Source organism: Dromaius novaehollandiae, chromosome 6, assembly GCF_036370855.1.
Source record: "Dromaius novaehollandiae isolate bDroNov1 chromosome 6, bDroNov1.hap1, whole genome shotgun sequence".
Taxonomy (NCBI): domain Eukaryota; kingdom Metazoa; phylum Chordata; class Aves; order Casuariiformes; family Dromaiidae; genus Dromaius; species Dromaius novaehollandiae.
In genome coordinates, this window is record NC_088103.1 from 27,647,438 (window position 1) to 27,668,959 (window position 21,522).

At 42.9% G+C, this 21,522-nt stretch overlaps 1 protein-coding gene across 1 annotated transcript in view; it reads right to left on the minus strand.

The window, feature by feature from the left end:
• LOC135328789 (rho GTPase-activating protein 22-like) overlaps positions 1–21,522 on the minus strand; it is a 41,859-nt gene that overhangs the window by 18,232 nt on the left and 2,105 nt on the right. The window contains exon 2 of the mRNA XM_064514462.1: positions 4,339–4,538. Coding sequence (XP_064370532.1) covers positions 4,339–4,538 — 200 coding nt within the window. The remainder of the gene's footprint in view (positions 1–4,338; positions 4,539–21,522) is intronic.

Consider the following 21,522-nt stretch of genomic DNA (forward strand, 5'->3'; position numbering starts at 1 on the left):
TGTTAGCAGCTGCTTGTACAAAGTAATTGTATAGTTTTGTTTGTTTGTTTGTTTGTTTTTAAAGTCATTTTGGGTTATCATATTCATCTGTCAAGACTAGAGCTATCACATACTGAGAACAGTTAACAAAGGCTAGGGACTGCTGTCAAAAGTTTCATGGGAGTTGGGATACATGCCAGACTGACATCCGTAAGACCACCAGGATCCCTACAGGAGTCTGCCCCAATCAGCAGGAGATAGAAGGAGCTATATACAAAGATGTCCACTATTTCTAGGAGTCAAGTACAAAGAAAAGCACACAGTACTACCAAACAGTTACAGAAAGCTGAAGAGCCCGGACTCCGGAGCTCTGAGCGCTACTCAGACATGTAAGCAGATAGATCCCATGCTGCAAGAGCTACCCTGTGCTTGCATCCGCTTGCCCTGCACTCATCTACAGCCAACAGGGCCAAAACCAGGGAGTAGTTCACAAGGCTAACTACACAAAAAGGAAAATGGTGCAGGAATGAGCAAAATGAGAGATGATGACAGGAGAGAGGATTAACACATACTACAGCCAGGCATATCATTGATATATCCAAGCAGCCCACAACAGGAGCAGTACAAGCTGTGTCATCACCCAGTGGAGGGACCGTAGAGTGGACAAACATGAGTCTCTGTCTCGAGTCTCAAGTTTTGCAGACAATATGTCACAAGGTCACTGGATTGTGGTGCCACTGAATAAGCAAAAAGGGAAAAATAGCAGCCTAAATTTTTTCTATGAAACTCTGTTTTCAACCCTGGAAGGCAATAGTAGTTTTAGCTTTTCTCCACATTGACTAGAAGACCAATCCTACTTCCCTCAATCCTACCTGCTCTACAAAAGGCTAAAAATTTTGATGAGGGCAAACTCAGACAGTTTTATTTTCTGCCCATTGTAGAAGGTCACATTGTTCCCAGCCTGCTAAATTAGTCTTTCAGTCAGACACTCCTCCTTCCAGGAACAGGCAACACAAAGACTTGCCTAAATTCTCACTCCTCAAAATTTGCACAGAGCAGCAGTAACTCCCAAGGGTATATAAAACACAAGCATATTCCCAGTCCTTCATGCTGGCATATAACAAAACCCACATGCCCTACCCACACAGACCAGCCCTAAGCAGCTGCTCACCTCTGTCTGCTTGAGGATGGATTATTTGGGAGATGATGAGTCCCAGCTGACTAAGCGAGGTTTTTCACTCCTGCTTCAGCAACCTGGAAATTCATAGCTCTTCCTGTCAAACTCCAGTCTCACAGATGACCATGCTAAAATCTGGAGGTCAGTCTAGCATAATGAAACACTGTTTTCATATGGATGCTCTTTCAATAGAGAATGACTTAGGTGAATCTGTAGCATAAGAGGCTGAATAATCAGATAGTTGCTAACAAAACACATTTCCTTCTCATGCTGGGAGCTGTGGAGCAGCATTTTCCCTCATGGGCTTGTCAGAAGGTAATGGCTTTGAAAAAAGCTTTAAGAGGGGGCTTACAGTATTTTTCGTGCAGAGAAGATTATGCCAATGCAAAAACTGTAGATTAGTGAACAACCAGTGCTATTAATGTGGCACACTTTGTGATTGTCTGGATAAGATCTGTGGTAGCAAAGCAGTAGATTCCAGTTCATCTTTCTCCTGCAAAGCTACAACTCAGGAGACAAGACACCACCTTTAGGAAAGTAAATTATAAATCCTCGTTCAGAAGATGAGGAAATACTTTCCCAAAAGGAACTTTGTTCCTTCAATACAATTTCATGTTATACCTAATATTCCTTCATATTTGGAATTCCCTTAGAATTTCAAACACATAGAAATTTCTATCAAGTGTAAAGATTCCCAAAGCATTTATTATCATGCAAAATAATGTTGTCAGGTCTTACATTATAAGCCTGGCCTCTAAAACCCTGCTGGGGTTGGTGCATTTTACCAAAAAGAATGCTCATTGTCATTCATAAAAACTGCTTCCACTGAGACTATGCCGTTGTTACAGAAGCAGGACAAGTACAACGCAGTTGGAAGGATTTCTACAGTGCACCTTCCAGCTCCCAAATCTAAACTTGGCTGAACAAGAACAAAGCTGTTGCAGTGCTTGTACTTGTACTCGGGAGATGTGGATTCAGTTTCCTACTCAGGATTCTCATACGAACACGGGCAAGTCACTCCATTTCTGCATTTCAGTTTCCCATATGGAAAATGGGACTAAAGAGCCCCATCTTACCTCAAGACTTCCTGTGAAAACACATGCATCAGAAACTGAGAAACACATCATAACAGCATTAGGGCAATTCATCTACACGAATGCCAGCCATTATCTAGTGAAACACAAGCCACATTTCTGGCCTGCAGTTCCTCCAAAAGATCAACCATACAGCCTGAAGTGACAGAAAGAATATTCAATGATATTATCCATTTAGCTGGAAGAGGTGCTCAAATATTATAAAGACAGGCTGCATAAGAGCAGCAAGACACACAGACAGAACAATAAGCTGAACAACAGACAAAATGCAGTGGCCAATTTTTTTTTAATTATGCTTTCACAAACAATCAGCAGCTGCTTAATAGACTCATGACTTCCAGATGTTTAACAGAATCACTTGACAATTCTACTACTACATTCTACTAAGAGCTCCTTACTTACGGAAAACTCAAGTGACAGCGACATTACTGTGATTCTAGACAATGATTAATGCACAGTTTCTACTGCAGTTAAACAACCCAAAAATAGCCCATAATAAATAGTAACATGCCATTTTCTGTAATTAGATTTCCTCATCAGTAAGCTGTAGAACTGACAGGGAACACATAATTAATCCAGGGAACTTAAAACCGGATAATGCTTAGGGATATAGTAGGAAATACTGCTGCTCTGTCAAGAAGTAATTAGCAGCTCAATAACACCACCACATGTGAAAGATAAGAATGCCATTGCCTTATTAAATCAGGAAATGCAGCCCACCTACATGGAGAAAGTTTGTCCAGCCTGCATTACTCCACTCCTCTCCCCTTGCGTCCAATCAGGAGTTCATGATGTGCTTCAAAAGTTTGAAGGTCTGGTGCTAGTTCAACCAAAGTAGTATTGCTACTAGATCATATTTTGAACACATATTTTGAGAGCATAGTGTGCAGGGCGGGAGGAATGGAAAAAGGAGACAGTAACGCAAGAGGAAATACTCTTCCCTTCCCTCTCTCGATCAATGGTGGATAGTCAGCCAGGGGAATTCACTGCTGCAGGCCATTTTAGCTAAGGCTAAAAGTCAGACAGATTCAAGGAGGGACTAGATACATACAGATAACAGAAGAGACTCCTTCCAATACTTCAGCGGTAATCACTTGAGATGTAAGAACATAGTATAATTAGGGATTCCAGTACTCTCCAGTAGAGGGCAACAGCTAATAGGACAAACTGCTCCATATTTGCTACTGCAAAATTGCCACAACTTCCTCTGCCAGATGCTAACCATAGTTACAAGGAGGATATACACATAGACCTCATATGGCAAAAAACTATTATGTATAGCAAAAAAAACATTTAGCTCAGTACTGAGTTTGGTTCAGACCCTTCTCCAATAACAAACAAGAATTACAGGATTGCAAACAGCAACAAATCAGGAAGAAGAATCACTTGGTGAGCCAGAAACATACTTAGCAAGAAAGAAGAGGGTAGCAGCTTCCAGCAATTGCTTATGGTCAAATGAAAGGACTGCCAGCCCCCAAGCCTGGCTACTGCAAACCAATTACAGCACTATCCCTCTCCACAAAGCAGGGCCATGGCAATTCCATCTTTCACCCCTCTTACACACCGACATCTTCAAACCCCTTTGCAATAATGTAACTTGGAAGAAGTTTCCTGCTTCATTTCTTGGCTCTATCTTCTTCATCTCTGCCCATCTGTATCTCTGACAGGCAGAGCAGTTTCTTCCTCAGGTTTACAGCTTACAACTCTTACCTTTTTCTCCTGCAGAACTATGTTCTTACTAAACTGTTTCACCTGAACTAGGAGCATACTATGTAAATGATACCCTATACAAAGAGCCTTACCTTTTACCTGGTGGAATGGTTACTGAGAAAGTGTTTAACTTCAGACATAGTTAGTTACTAATTTGGTTTGTTTTCAGAGTTTTTCAGCATGCCCTAGTGTGTAAATAAATACCTTCTGATGCTCCCCTCAGCACTCATCTGGGTGGTGGCTAAGTCTTCCTGCAGAGACTCTTGCCTTTGAACCGTCTTAGTGGTAGAAGCAATTGGAACGAGCTCTCAAAGCTGTGTCCGTGACCCACACGGGAGCAGCAACAAAAATGCCCTACAGTTCTCAAAGTAGTCATACCTGAGGTTTAGTTTCCTCCTCATCCTTGTAGTAGAGGAGCTGGTCCCCACGCAGAACAAACCACCGCTGCTGCCAGTTCTTCACAATGCTCCTTTGTTTCTTCAGCCAGCCGCACTTCAGCACACGTTCTTGTGGATTAGGAGAAGAAGGTCTGGAGGGAGGCCGAATCTGTTCGCCCATCACCAAACTCTTTGACCGGACTAAAAAAGCAATTACAGAGTAAATGAAACAAAGAAATAAGGATGAGAACACACGCAGAGACCAAACAACTTGTTCTATGCCTTCTCAGATGAAGACAGACTGCTACATGTGGTCTCTCTCACTCTTTCAGTAGATTATCTGCTTTTCAGGAGATATATTCAAGTTTATGCTAGTCTAACACAAATATGAGCTTTTTCATATTACCCATGCTAGCAACCTTCCAGATTACAAGATTTCTTCACCTCTACCTAAGGCTCCACTGCTCATATCAGGTTTTAGTTGTAGCAAGTCATAACATCCCTCCAGCTCAACATGGGAATAACAATATTGCTCTCTCCTTAATGGAGATTTACCCATGAAGATGCATTTGTGTGGTGAGGCGAGACTGAAAGAGGGAAGGAGAAAGTAAAAGGAAACATTCCCACCTCCCACCACCAGTGCAATCAGCCAGTGGAACTAATTGCCACAGAAAAAAATTGAGCCTCAGAACTGAGCAAGACTCAAAAAGGGAAGAGACTCATATAGACAACATAGCTATCCAGAATTATTAGTCACTGAAGTAATAGAAAGATATTAAAAAAAGACCAAAACCCACACATACCCTTTCATTCATCAGGGCTTTCCAACCTTGAAGTAGAAAAAAAAACACAATAGAAATAGAACAGACAAAATAAAGGGAAGCTGAGGTATATCTCTGGAAACGCTTCTATTGGGTAGGGAGTCTATTGCCTTTTCCTTTCCCAGCTCTTCTCCTCCCATATTCCTGCAATGAGAGTGCTGACACTTGGGTCATTTAAAGCTATTCTGGAGTAGTAGATAATGATTATATATTGCAGGCAGCAATCCAGTCCTCTAGAACGGATAGGTTGGGTGATCTAATTGGTCTTCTCCATCTATACTTCCTCTGGCTTTATGAAGTATCTTAAAATAACAGTTATTATTTACTATCTCAGGTCATTTTCTTTCATTAGTACTAACATGATCCTGTTCCTTCCCATTTGCTACATTCTGTGCTTTCAGCCACTTTAAAGCACACTTTACAATTGCCCAGGTTAACTGGGCTTCCATTTACAGCCCAGTACCAGTAAATGTAATGAGTGATGGCTTATCCTAACAACCCACGTTGTAAACTTCAGCAGCTGAAAGGCAGGCAAGCCTCCTGTTCAGCCATCTCTGATGCATTATATCTTCCTACCCGCTACAGCTAACTCAGCTTGCAACAGCAAACAGCAACCCCCTGCCTCTAAGTGCTATTTCCTTTTGGGCTCCTGCAATTAAAACACATGCCGTTCATGCTACCGCTTGACTCTGGCTTCTGTTCCTAGTATATCACCACATGGCAACCGAACTGACTAATCAACATATCCCAAGTAAAGAAATAAAAAGAAAATGGAGGTAGAGAAAAACATCACAGTAGTAACATTAAACCTGATCCTATTTCTTCTTTTCCTTGAAACAAACTGGCAAGATATGAGATAGAAGGAGAGGCAGTGAAAAGACTGAGGTCAGATTTCTGGAGAGGCTCCTCAGTGTAATCCATTGAGAAAAATCAAATTGTTCTCCATGGCAAAAATCCACTTTAACCTTCCCCATGACCTGGCACCCTGGTCATCATGTTCAGCTTCTTAAAGGAATATAGAAACAACACTTTTACACACCAGATACTTCTATCTAGCAGAGAGCAGAGCTGAAAGGTTACTACATCACCCATTACCAAAATGGGTCAGTGAGAGCATTCTTCACTTACTTAGTGCCAGACGCTTTTACTAACTTAAAAATCTGTTCATCTCTTTCATAAGCATCCAGTAGGCAGTCAGACTGCCCTCTGACAATTTTCCAGTTTTATAAGAGAAAAATGGCATCCTCTAATTAACGTGTTAAGTTTTTAGGACTCAATAAAAGCCCTGTCCAATATGCAAAAGGGAAGTTCTCCCATTTCCCCAACCTCTTAACGTAAGCAGTGCTACTCTCATCAGAGCTGTATATATAACAGATTGTTTGGCACCTGAACCAAGGGAAGTAACTATTTCCAGCTAAAAAAAAGGGTTTTTTTTTTTATTTTTCCTCCTCAAAATTAAGAAGCTGAAAAACTGTTATAACAAGCACTGATGCAGTGTTATAGATTTTATTTTTGGCTCCCATTATTCCCTTATTTTTGGCTCAAATAAGGTGCTGAATTTAACCAGAATTCATATCAAATATCGATCCTCTGTTAGTGACATTTTCCAGCAAACTTGGTATCTGCTTAAGTAACCTAGTCCTCTTCAATCACTATTACTTTTACATATCCAAAACAATAAGAAACTTCTTAGTATAAAATTTGTTTTAAAACTCAGGCTCTGGTGTATCTGGGCTTATTCTAAGCTCACTCACTGTAGCCAAACCTTTAACTAGGCTGCCAGTCTGAGGCATTTTCATTTCTGTAAAATACATATAGATCAGCTTTTCTCCAGCAAGCTAACATCCACACACCATACTCTATCCCTTTCTGGCAACACAGTGCCCTCTAGCAGATGAATAGAGAAATATACCACCAAGCAACTCCTCCCCTGGCCACAACACTCCTCCGAAAAAAACAACAACAAACCCCCCTAACTTTTCACATTTCCGTCTATAGTGCAGAGGCCCATAAGGATTTCAGTGCAGGAATTATCTCTTTGCCTTGTCCCAGGCCACATTTTATGACAAGGACCAAACTGACACTTGTGCCAGATTCTTTCCTATACTACAGCTACAACATACCTTATTACAAGCAAGAATTTGCTTTCCGATATGAAAGTATAGCGTTTCTTTGACGACACCGGGGCTATTAACCCCACCAAGCGACCCACTAGCACCAGAAGCCCGGCTTCAGGAAGGGCCTCCACCTCCGGACTAAGGCACGCGGGCAGCTCCCGGGCGATGGCTTCGCCGCTCCTTTGTGACAGCGACGGCAGCACAGAGGGGCCCGGTGGCCGCACGGCCTCTCGTCCCCGTGGCGTTCGCTCTTTGTAGCCTAGTCCAGCTTTCCTCACTTGCATATAGTTATACAAACCCTCTCCTCTTCCCCCAAGCAGAAATTATACTTACGCATCTGGCAACAAACTACCTTTATTTTAGGTAAAATCTATAGCTATATTGACACAGCCCTCACAAGAGAGGTCAAATGCTTTGGACTAACTCGAAGTAAGTTATCTCATGATTTCCCTCATGCACCCTTGCACAGCACTAGCTAGGAATAATTTATTACAGGGAAGAGTTACGGTTTTTGTGAGCACGTGTTACCCAGTTGTTATGGCTGTTAATTCTTCATGTTGTCCTAGCTTTCCATTTCCTTAGAGTTTCTGGTCGTGACTGTAATAGTTAATTTCATTATAGAGATGCTTTGAAACCTCATCTGTAAGTCAACAACATGGATGAGACAGAAGTTTTTAGGAGGAATTATTTATGGCTATTAACAGCATTGACATTTATATTGCATGCTTCACAGAATACAGTAATTGCATAGAGATCAGAAGAAAACTTTCATGGATGAACATGGCCTGCCTTTTAAGCAGCAGGTATCTGATGCTACCGGGAGCAAAATATCTGCTTTGATAATCTGATCCAGTACATCAGGCCCCTGGCTCTTAATGGTAGATATATATTCATAGTGCTCGTCTATTTAACAGTTATGGAACCAGCAGAGCATAAGAAAGAAAGCAAATCAATAAATCAGACTCATAACTCAGCAAATACTTTACACGCTCTGGAGTTCTAACCCAGTAACGCCTTTTCAACAACCCCAGACAGTTTGGTTTTGCTTTTCACATTTTCATTAATCGATAATTGATTCAGTCACGCACAGATGCCCTAAACAGAAATTGATGTAGAAAGGATTTAAGCTTTTCCTGGGAAAAAAAATAAGTAAGTAAATAAAAGATCAGGATCCATTTGCACCAGATAGCTGTGCTGAAATGCCAACTACAGGATACACACAGCCAGAAGCAGGGAAACAATTATGGCACAGTGAGATTACAACAGGCCATGTAGAAACACATCCTCACTGCCCACAGGTGGTGGTAAAAGTGAGCCGAGTTTGTCTTTTGTAATGACAGATCATTAAAAGTCAAGAAAACAAAACTTTCAGAATCAGAGCTTGCAAATACTCCTGCAACTGGAAGTGGCACCGGTGTATGGGAGCTCACACCTACGTGAAGGTCAGAGGAGGAACTAAGAGCAAAGACAGCCGGGTGTCGCACGGTGCCAGTTGCGTAAACACCATGGCTACACTGAACAGGCTGCCCATCTGAAGGCCCACACTTGGTTACCATGTCTTTAACAGCAAGCTCAAACATTATTCCAAGGAGTGGATGGACCAAGGCAGATGGAGCGATACTGCCATTCCTTACAGAGACAGCAATCTTTGTCCCTACCCAGCTCGGCTCTCTAGGACTCCTCCATTTCTCCTCCTCACCCCACTAATGGGGCACCGTCCCACTCCAAGAGTCTCTCTGCCCCCCTCTGCAACTTAGACCTGCTTCCCAGCAACAGACACATTCCCATTTTCCCATCCCATCTACTCTGCACCTTCAGGCTGCATAGAGCCATATACAGATTTCTTCCTCCCACTACCCATACCAGCCCCCTTTCCCCAGGCACAATCCTGCCAGGCAGGATTACACCATCTCCTCTGCCTTCCTCCTGCTCAGAGCTCTGAACACCCCTGCAAGCCTGATCAATGGGAACCTACTTAAATCAGGAACATGGGGATCAATCAAAGCCAATGCAATTCAATACCAATTAAAGTTGTAATCTTTTGAAATTTCATAGGCAATTAGTTTGAATCAATATAGCCATTATAATTGATTCTGGCTGACAAACTGCCCTTCAGTGAAACCACTTTGGTCTGCTGTTCCTTCAGTCTAAGGACATGGTAACACTGGGTATTATTTCTGATATAGTCATTGTTTAAAGTACTAGCCACAAAGGGAAGTGGCTCCACATACTGTGAGAAATGTTCTCAGCTGTGTTATTTTATCCACACTTCGCCTTAAAGAAGGGATGCACTGAAAACCCAGGAGTCATATGCCTTAAAAAGAGATACTGCATATCCTTTCAAATTGTAGGAAATATTTTGTTTGCTTCAAACTTGTTTTCAGTGTCCAATAAACATCTGTATTTGTGTTTGGATTTGATTGCTAAGGTATCATGGCCAGTGAGCACAGATGAAGTGATGACATTTCCTCCAAACAACATGAGAATTTATCATCTTGAAATACCATAAATGAAGAAACTAAAGGCAGAATGTTTGAAGTGATTGGTGGCAGGATGTATTTAGGTCAATTAGAAAGATATCAGTTTAAAGAAACCAGCAGCGACTTAGCGTTCCCTCACAGCCAAATATAGGAGCAATCTGGAGGGAGCCAAGCAGGTGCTATGCAGCCAGATGGCTGCTCACATTTTATGACCTGAAGAACGTGCCTCACACTCAGAAGCACTAGTGTGAGGGCAGGGTGGACTCCATGAGCTCTGTCCAGTAAAGCTACACCCATCTATTCTGCACACCACACGGATCGAGATGACATGCTATGTTCTCCTAGAGATCTTCCCTTCATTTATTGTTCTTTCAACTGAAAAGATATTTTACTCTGGAAAATGATTTGCGTAGCCACCCAGCAGATATCCCCGAAGAGACTGAAAGAAAAAGCAAACATCCTACACAAGCTGCAAACTGCTTTTTAAGATACATGCATCACACTAGAAGCAGTTTTGTAACTTCACTGTTCAACTGAAGGAAAAGTAGGGAGAGAGCTAGCTTTACAGATGCCTTTCCACCATTTCTAATAACCTGCATTTTCCATTATGGTTGGGATACCAGACTACATGTAGCAAAGCAGGTAGGTTTTGCCAAGAGAAGATTCTGACAGTTTGGAGGAAGGGATCTGTCTGTACAAATATTTATCTGATACTATTAAGTTCCTGTTAAAACAGCTGTATTCTTGAAGGCCACTTCATTAACCTGAAATTCAATATAGGCTAGTATAATTTCACTATCAGACCAGGGATAATGACTGCTATTAGAAGCTGACAGGGTAAGATACCAGGGCAGAAACTTAGATCATAGAGAGTTACCTAAAGGTAAGATTAAAAAAACAAAAAACAAAAAAAAAAAGGGGGGGGGGGAAGGGGGAAAATACAGAACAAAGGTCTGGCCAAAGAATTCAGGACAGACTGCAGGACTATCACAGAAAACAAACAAACACACACACACACAAACATACTACATGCTGTAGCAAAAGATGCACCAACTCCCCCCAAAAAAGAGTCCAGAGTGATTGGGACACTAGACTTGTTCACCCTGTCTCTAGAACCCATCCCTTCTCTCATCTCAGGGCTTCTTAAAAGAACTGGAGGGCCTGCTTTCAAGATGCTATTTTCCAAAAAGCCTGTTATCCCTTCTGCACTGGCAGATCAGTCAGTGGTGCACCAAGGAACTCTGTGCCTGTTTGCCTCCGCTTACCCCATTCATTTCTAAAGCACTAATGCAAGCAGCTCACTCTGCCAACAGCACTCTCTCAAAGATGTGCTCCAACTACAGCAGTGTCCGACAAACCAGCAGCCTCCCAGAGCAAAACAAATTTTGCCTGAAGGTGCCAGCTGCAGAACAGAAGGACTACACTCAGAGCCCAGTACAGGCCTGGCAAGTGGCCCCAGCCACAACGGCTCAAAGATCAGCCAGCATAATAACAGGCAGCCTGAAGGAGGACTGCGAAGGACGATAACCCAGCATTCATGAGCTGAAGGAACTAATACTGCATTACAACCAGAGCAACCCAGCACCTTCACTGGCAGCAAGGGGAGAGAAGGGAGCTGCAAGTGCACCACAAGGCCAGGAGTCCCAAAGAATAAAACTAGACTGCATAAATTCTACGTACCAGCTTGTTTTAAGGGTGGGCATGTCTACAGCACTCAGCAGAGCGTGAGGCAAGATTTCCTGCTAACCAGCAAGTTAGTACACCCATGTGACACTGCTGTACTATACATACCAAAAGGCATGTAGCCCTGCCATACCATAAGCTCAGGCTTTTTCCAAGGTTAATTACTTCAGGCAAAGCAGCTCACAAAGTTGTCCATAGTCTTTCTACAGTCATTATGGCTGGCTCAGATCTTTGCATCAATCCTCAATGAGCCTGCAGCATTTCCTTTGCAGAACACATGCAAAACAGGCATAGCTGTTCCACCTACACTACAGCATTTACAGAACACTGCCAGAAGCAAGCAGGCAAAGACACACTAGTTTGAGGACAATTGCTTCATAACTGGTGTGAAGAAATTCATCTTAAATACTACTCAGAAGACAGAGATAATTTCCAAGACCTTTCACTACCTTACAAATGGTGTCAGCTCTGTATAAGGCATGTACTAAATCAGAAAAATAATTTTATACTCCAGTGACCTGTGCAATGTGACCATAAGAACCACTTTACTGATCAGTGTTACTTTGCAGAAGTGTGGAGGTAATACACCTAAACAAGGCAGTAGCATGATTAAATTCAGGCTTAAAGAAGACAAGAATCAGCTTCAATCTCAGCTATCTTTTAGAATGACAAAAAGGTTCAAGGCTTTAGTGAAATATGTTAACAGATGATCCAGTAATGTCTTGTCTTTACTGCAAATAACCTGTACAGAGTAGCACATATGGAAATATATTAATACAGGGCCTTTCTAGACAGTCTTGTTTTGTCGTCATCAACAGCAAAAAGGTCAATAGATCTTACCTCCAGAGAACAGTCATTTCAAGAGCTTAAATTTGCATTTTCAAAAGGATTTGAATTACTGCCTCATGTCCTTGGGAATGTGGGGTTTTTGGGGGCCTGTCAATCAACGAACCTTAAATGCTGCAGGCAACCAGCCACCAGCTGTACACAAGAGTGCACAATAGCACACAAAGCCACGTCAGTCTTATCTGTGAAATAATGCTAGTGATCTAGTAAGTGCCGTAATGGAAGGGCAACGGCTTGACTTTTTGCTAAAATAGGCCATGTTCCCAATGCCCTACCTAGTAAAATGAAGTAATTTATTCCCACAATTCACTGTTTTCAGAAACCACTGAGAATGTCAGCACTCAGATGAAGTAGCCTGCATCTTCTATGCACGGGGGGGGATTCAGCAATGTCTGGATTAGAAAGCAGTGCAGCACACAGAGTGGACAAGTTGGGTAGAATGGCTGATGCCATGGACTCAAAATCGAACCAATACTCATTTCAGGGATTTTATTTGTCTTAGTAGTCTGGTCGCACGGATTGACAGCCAAAGCATACTACACATCTTCCTTTTAACACCATTCAGGACTACACTGGAACACCAACCAAAGCACGATAGGTGGGAATGATCAGGAGATCCGCCTCAAAAGACGCCATTGATCCAAAATAAAATGGATGCTTATGTAGACATGCCCTCACTGCCAAATGAAGACACTGGACAGGATGTGCCTACTGCCCTAGTAGCTGAGGCCAGAAGTGCGCACCTATTAGGACAGACAGCGATACTTTTGGATATAGTAATAGTCCCCATAACTAACTCTTCAGCGCAAAGTGTTAAGTCTTAAAAGTTGCACCTAGCCTTTCCTATTTCTAGTCTTCTTGTTCCTAGCGTATCCAAAGCAGCAGCACGGCCCCATACCTATGGTGCAAATAAAAATGCATACTAAACAGATAAATGAAACTTTTGGGAAAAAAAAATCTGTGATGGGACAAGGAATAAAGACAGTGTTCATTCAGCATTCTGATTACTGGCTCTTTATTCCTCAGCAGATGGTATCACACTGGGGATGTACTGGTTATGCTTTCCTTTCAATATTAGCCACCCCACTACTGACCATGCAGCAGTATGAGTGATCTTCTCTATGACAGAGTGCACAAAATACATTACGGCACAGCCAGACTTGCTTTTCATCATGCTTCCACTTCTTCCCCTCCCCTCACAAGCCTCCCCACTAACAGTAGCCTCCTTTTTCCTCCTAGAAAAAAATAAGGATTATGTAGTTTTGCATAGCTAACTGTAGGTCATATTTTAAGCACGCCGTTTAGCATAGCCTTCACCATGCCAATGAACATTGACACAAAAGTCCAGGAACAATGATGCAATATTCTGTACTCTTCAGGCAAGGTTAGAGAGCTACAAGCTCCCGAAATGAATTGGTCACTAGTCACTCAAGTAATACTCACTTTATTTGTTAAGCACTGAGAGAGGCACACAGAAGCTGGAGGGCTAGTCCATTACAGATTTATGCTAATCCATACCATCAGAAAGCAGGTTCAGGTTGGCTTCATCCTCAGAAGAGATTCGATACATTTTATTGCTTTTTCAGGAAAAAAAAAAGTCTTAGTCAAGAATATTCTTGCCTCTTCTTCTTGCTGACCATGAGTAAACTCTATGACCAGTGGGTCAGAGCCCCAAATACAACCTGCTGGATCCTTCATTACTGCAAGATCAGGAAAACAGTATTTTTATAAGCAGCCCCAAAAGAGAAGCCTGTTGCTAACAACAGATTCTTTTAGTTTTCAGGTCCCTTTATCTGCACCATCTTCAGACAGTTCCCAATGGGATCCACTGCAGATTGTCCAGAGCAGCACTTAGTTCATAGCTATTTGATGTGCCACTTTAAAGCATACCCACCCTTTAACCAGACTACAAATGCTGTCTAGCAAGCCCAAGCACCATTTCTCCACTTCCACTGAACCTTGGCAGCATCTCTCAAGAAGCTGTCCATCTTCTCCATGCAGTTGTCTAGAACTGCCTACCTGACAAGCACCACTAAACTTCGCTTCTGCTGCTGGCAGAGCTCTGCAGTTCCACAGGCAACAGTTATCCACAGCTCACTGCCGCCAGAAGAGGGAAGCCTTATTCCCTTCTCCCCACACCCATACTGTTCTTGCCTTCTGCTGATACACCCAGCCATATGCTCCTACACTTCACTGACATGCTCAGATCTTTCTATAAGGATAGTTACTCACCGGAATGGCAAAGTTATCTCAGATGTTTGCCTCCTGCTATTTTAGTGAGTCAAATCTGCTCACAGGAAGAAGACTGAATGAATACCCTCTGCAATCAGTGAGGGCCTCTTGTAATCTTCCCTATGGAAATAGCTTTAAGGTTTCATTTTTAATAGCTTTCCCAACCACAGTGGATTGAGGAGCAAACAAAATGAGCTGACCATGATAACACTGAAATTAGAGCCAGGACTGTGCTCTGATCTTGTACAGCACCTAGCACTGTGGAGTCCTGGTCATGACTGCAGCTCTTCAGTGCTATAGATACAGCGCAAACAAGTCCCATGCAGCAGAATAACTCAAGCTTGTCATAATCCTCCATTCATCCATGTGTTTATAACAAATACCGGTGCCTGTGATATGCCAAGCACATGGTCCATATTATGGAGATACTGCAGTGGCTGCCAGCATCACCAGTACCTCACACTGACATATTGAGCAAAGACCTGTGTCTGCCACACTCCATAGGATATCACTTCCCAGAATTATTGTGGACTGAAAAGATAATCAAGTGTACAGACAACTTTATCAAGGCCTTTTGTCAGCCAGACTGAAATGACAAAATGGCCCATCCATTTCCAGTGAGAGCCCTCCCTGAATTCATCCACATTATCTTTCTCTTGTTGCTCCCAACCAAGCATCAGGCAGGTATTTATTTCTAGTCTACACTTAGGAGACTGCAAACTTTCTCCCAGTGCCTGTTTCCTTCTCTGTGTAATTGGTCACCAAGTGATTTATCCTAGCATTAGGGTTACGGATTTGAAAGACAGAGGCAGAAGGAAACCAGAAATTCTTACGCCTATATGATTCACGTTGAATTTATGTGTCCAACTCAAAGTATTAGGCTGTAAGTGTTAGTAACAAAGCATCAGTAGTAAATAAGATCACAGTGACTTCTCTTAAACTAGAGCTGTGTGCAGAGCTAAGAATTAGAGCATCAAAGCCCTACCTATAATTCTGCCAGAGAGATCATCACCAAACCAATCCTATCCCCTACAGGGTAATCAGTTCTGACCTTGAAACCAAGCAGACAGCTTCCTCTTCCTGTTCATTTAGCCCCTTACACCACAGGTTTGCTTTTAAACTTCTATACTAGCTCAGAGGACAGCTATCTTACTGAAGCATAAATAACTCTTATGACATGCATTTAAGAGGAAGGACATTATGAATAACTTTTTTCCAACTCCAGCAAAGACATAGTATCTCCTCTCTTTGGCTCTTCATAAAGATTACTTCCTTTTGGGCAAGAGAGACACACACAGAAGCTCTGTGGAAGGAACACACGTTAGGACAGTCAGCAGCAGCTTTCCCCCATTAGTTTTTAAATACCTTAAACACATGCACGCCTGGGCAGAGTCTAAGTATGGATCCTTTCCTATTTCAGCTCACCAGATGGCTCATACGGCAACCTGATCACGGGGTTCCCCTCCCCACAGTAGGGGAGGGCCTGCATTGCTTGCCTCAAAGTACCTCTGCCTATAATCAGGGAGCTGGAGAAAAATGAAGTTGTTTATACTGCTGTGCTTCCCTATTAGTTACTATGAATGTAAAGGAAAAGCCAGCAAGGTAAAGAGTAATTCTGATAGTAGCCTTGCAATAAAAAGGAATATATCTATATAGGCACTAGAAGCAGCAGGTGACTGCTCACCTCAAGGGACAGGTGCTAATATTTGTACTGCTTCCACTGTGCTCTTAGCAACCCTGCCAGTTTCATCCTGTACTCACTCAGTAGGTGTTTCACAAATAATTGAAGAGTCTATGGCTTTTGCATTTTTAAATATTTAATCCCCTCCCCATGTGCTCTCTGCCCAGCAGTCCAGCTTCCCTTCGAGCAATATTGCCGCTTTCTCACATTCCCTTCCTTTCCCCAGGAGGTGAGGCCATGATTCACTATTTCGAGTTCAGATTGCCTGTGTCTATTAAACTGCTGTCTACCTGCAAAGTTTGCAGGTTTCTCCCGGAGGGGCCTGATTTCCCACCTGAACCTCCAGGTGGGGAAAGAAAGCTGCTATTGCCAAAAGCAGCTTTTACTTCAGTAAGCACCATGGACCCTATGCGAGAAGAGATGGGCATCTCCACAGAGAGGACATATTATGCCTTTGAGCAGCTCAGGCCCTTCCTTATAGGACACACTGAAGAAAAGCAGTGGAAGCTAAACCTCGCTCTGGAGGAACCCCACAAATATCAGTTTGCCAGCCTCTTCTGTGCATGCACACAGCCACTGCCCAGGGACAAGAGAGAAGTTTACCACAGCATGCAGTTGATACGCCCCTCACCCTGCTGCACATCTTTGCACCAAAATAGCAGAGTGCCAGGAGACTGACTGGAACTGAGGGGGTAAAGCAACTCCCTGCTTTGTGTACCTGCCTAAAGCTAGGAACAAGCAGCAGAGACACCCAGCTCCATACCTGTTCACCACCCCCTGAGCATCACCCTCTAGCCAGGGCACATTTCTTTCCTCTGCTTTCAGAGCCACCACAACCAATTAAGCCAGGGGTACACCAGGCTCCAGCCCTAACACCTCCCTCAGGAGCCCCTATACCTTTTCCTCAGGACTTTTAACTCCAGTCAGCAGCTTTATTTTACCTTTCCTCCAAAGCAACAAGGGAGCCTAAGCCCACACCACAGACAAGACAAGACAAGACAAGACCTCCTCCGCTAGTGCCTCACAGGCTCCCTCCAACACCACCTCACAAACTGCAGGCCATGAAGCAAACCATATTCACTTAGCCCCAGTCTTTTACCTGGGCACATTTCCAGAGCACAGCTCCACACCACCTCTCCTGCCCTGCAGAGAGGCCCATTTAAGGAAAGGGTGCAGTGAGCCCCCTCCTCCCAGCTGGGCTCCTCCTGAAGGGTGGCCCTCCCATACCAGGTGCAGCTGGTCACACTGATTGCTCCCTGCCCCAGGGCTGCTGTGCCCCTAGCAATGCTGGTGGGCTCACACATGCTGGGCACACTGTTTGGAGGAGTTCACAGCTCCAGGGCTGTTTATTCTGGTTCTAGGAGTAACAGCTGAGTGTTATTACTCACTCTGTGAGGTGCTGGCCTTCCAGGAGCAGTGGGCTAGCCATGGGCAATGCCAGCCCCCCAAACCTGAGTTGCAGCCTGGGGCTGTGCAGGTCCCTGTGGTCCTGTTTGCAGAGCCAGGAGGCTGCAGGTGCTGAGCTGCAGTCTGGTGAAGGGGCCACTATTTCTTTATGGTCCCAGACATATGGGAGAATTCCCCTTTCTGCCTTTCACTGACTAGTGAAAAACATGCTCTTTATGCAGCGTGATTTTGAAGGGACCCCCTAAGGAGCTGCTTCTGCACTGGGCAGCCTCCAGGGCCTGCCCTGCAGGGACTACAGTGCTGGCACCTGGTAAGAAAGTCATCACTGCAGCACGAGCTGAGGGTGAAGGTGCCACCAGTCCTCCCTTCAGACCAGAGGAAAACACATACACGGCACTGAACTGCTCTTGTGTACAGAGCCGCAGAGCAGCCTCCTCTCCATGGAGGGCTCAGAGAACAGCCCAGAGCTGGAGGGTTGATGCCTCTGTAAATAGAGAAGTCTTGAGTGCACTCAGGACTGTTTGGCTGCCTCTGGACCACTATGAAATGTATTTATTTCACTGTTCCTAATCTCTTCCTTCTGACATGTCCTTTTATTCACAAGCTGAGTTTCACACTTTTTTCCCTTTAAATCTCCTTTAACCACTGTTTTTGTTCCCTTTTTGGGTCTCACCTCAGCTCTACCTGTTCCACAGACCGTCCTACTATCTATGCCTCCTACTGGGCTTGCCAGGGATACGATGGTTGCCTCAAGGTGAGGTCAAACTCCGGGGACCTGACGTGTGTCAGTGACACTGATTATCAACTGGCCAGGCCAAATATGGCTCTGAACAAGCAACATCTTCTAACAAAGTCAGAGGTCACCACCCTTGCCAATCTAAGAATGCCTGATTCATTTTCTCGTAGATGTCATTCATCATCACTGAAGATTATTCCTGAGCCTGGCAAACTCAGGCTAGATGAGAACTTCTGAAAGCCAGCACTGGCTGACAGCATTCTGCTGTGATTAAGACTGTCTCAAAAAAGTGATTAATAATGTTGCTTCCTCTAGGCAGAAAATCTTGAGAGAGATGACCCCAGGGAGATGATCCCAGTCACTCAATGTTTCTTGCACAGAAGGAAAGTTCCTGCAAGCAGCCCTCTGCAATTTCATACCAGTATGTCCTTCCTATTATCCCGATCCCCTCCATTTGCCTAAGAAAGAGTTACATTGTGCATTTAGATGTCTAAGACCTTCTCAGCTGGTGAGTTCTTAAGAAGTCAGTTTTGTTCTGATGACAGAAAATGGTCATTGAAAAACTGTTAGGAATAAGAAAGAAGGATAATCCAGTATTTTTTCACAGTACACTAAACTTTGGAAAACTCATTTCAAGTCCTAGCTCTGCCTTGGACTTCCTATGTGGCCTATGTTTTTCAGTTCCTAAACCACAGAATGTAAACATTACCTGTGAAATGCGGCATGTGCAAAGGTAAATCCATTATGAATTGTGAGATTCCAAGATACTACAGAAATGAACTGTCAGACACCCAGGCAGCAGATTAACATACAATTATCAGCCCTGAGTAGAAGTGTATTGTGACTCTGACAACTTCGGCTACGTCTGCACTAACCAATAGTATAGAGCAGTAGGCGTGAATCTATACGGCAAAGCAGTTAATGACAGAGATCTAACATCCATAGTACATATGCATTTCACAATGCTAATGTAGATACCAAAGTATACTACTGTAATTCTCATAATTCTCATTTGCTTTTGTTATATTATATTAATTATATTACATTAAATAATATATTGTTTTATATTAATATAATATATTATATTATATTATAGGCTTTCAGTCTGCAGAACTAAGAAAGCCTGGTTTTCCACCGGTTCCTGCCCTTTGTGCTTCTACCATACAAACCCCAGTTCCTGCATATGTACCTCAAGCTTCTATGATGTTCTCTCGTGATCCTCATCAAATCCCCAGCCCCTTCCACATCCCCAACACCTCAATACATTTCCACACTCCCTACCTTTTTGGCTGCCTTGAACCTATGTATGCCCTTATGAGCCAGCAGAGTTGCCAATTTTCTTTCAGAATATATGTATCAGTTGAGTGCTATAGGACAGTTGTCCCTCAGGCGCAGAGATATGGGTATCTTTCTTCTACCCAATTTTCTTGGAGCTTGTAGAATTCTAATATACTGTGATACTCCTTTTCTGCTTTCAAATCTGGTTGAACTCGGCCAAGCAGCTCAAAAATTTTGGAGCAGGGACTGATAGAGAGATAATGCAATCACATATCCTTACTGCCATAAGAAAGTAGTTTAAAAATAAGGTATTCATGCTCCCATAATCAAAGACACAACACTTTCTTTAAAAATACAATGACACCGTTTCAAAGGCACTGAATATTAAAACCTGGCTGTCCCCACTGCAAGCACGTGCAGCTTACATTGTAAATGTGCACAATCCCAGAGGGGTATAATAATACTTTACCCTCCAAAGTGCCTCCTGGCAAGATTACTATATACCATCTTTAGAAACGTTTTAAGTATGTATGCTAAAGCCCTCTTTTCATTAAAATTAAATTATGACAAGTTTGAGAGGAGGAAAAAGGAAAGAGAGAAATAACAATTCTACTATAGTCATGCTGAGGGATACCTGAGGTAAAACTGGTTTGCCCGCAGTAGGCTAGCTAGCCAAAATGTTTTCTGCCATTTTTTCCAGACTCTAAGTTTTAATCAAAAAACAAAAACAAAAAAAAAAACAAAAAAACCTTTAATCCTGATGACTGTGAAGGAAATTTTCAATGTACTGTAACACATGCATGAGTGTGCAGCCAAACAGAAATAACAGATCTAGAGAAGTGCAGACAATTCCATAATGTCAGATGCCTATGTCAGTACAAAGTCTCAGAAGGGACAGGAGGTTTATTCTTAGTAACTATACAGCTGAGAAACACTTTGCTGAAGACAGGAATACTGGAAGGAATATATCAGGTCAGCAGGCTAAATTTCTTGCCATAGAGGGCAATCCCATTATAACACTTACTAAAAAAACAAATGTGTGCCCTTGTAGTAAGTTCAGCTTTCATTTCCTAGCCCATTTAAATGCAACTGACTCGGTATAGCCTGTTTAAGATTTTTCAAGCCAAGAAGCAAATGGGTGGTTTCGATTTTTTTTTTTTTTGGATATCCTAAAAGCAATGAAGAAAAAAATGCATAGACTAAAGGATATAGTCTGAAATCTGCTTTCCCTGTTCTCCATACTGAAAGATCTCATCTCCATTCTGGAAAACAGTATTTCTGTGCCTCATCACAGTAAGTGACAGGAAAGAATGTGAAAATAGATGTTTTCCATTGCAGTCACTTATTTCAGAATCCTGGACCCTGGCAATTACAGTACATAAAACACTGTAGATGAAAAAATAATGCAAAACCCATTCAGGCCTAGCCAGGATGAATGATTTTTCAGAAGGCCCATTTATGCACATTAAGATTTTCACTGAGATTTTACTCCTTCCTAGGTCTTATGAAAATATAATGTGCATCTGAATGCCTGTTCCTGGGTTACAGGTGCGAGCTTGCTGATGGGATGGCAAGGACTGCATTACATTGACAATTACCTCTAGTAAGGCAACATACCTTTGTTCTCTACTATACCTTTCGCAGATATTAAGAGCTACACCCTAGATGTCAGGCTCAAGTCCAGACTTAGCACTCACAAAAGCCTGAATGTCTTCAAACCCAGGAGTCTGGACCATCCATAAGTCAAACAAAAATGATAGCATAAAATGTCATAGGTCATGCTGAGCAGAAATTTGGAAATACCTGGGGAGCTGATGCAGCTTCCCTACTTGCACAGACGCCGGGAGGCTGAAGCTAAGAGTGGGAGGTGCAGACCAGGTGGCTTGAATAATTCAACCATAGGA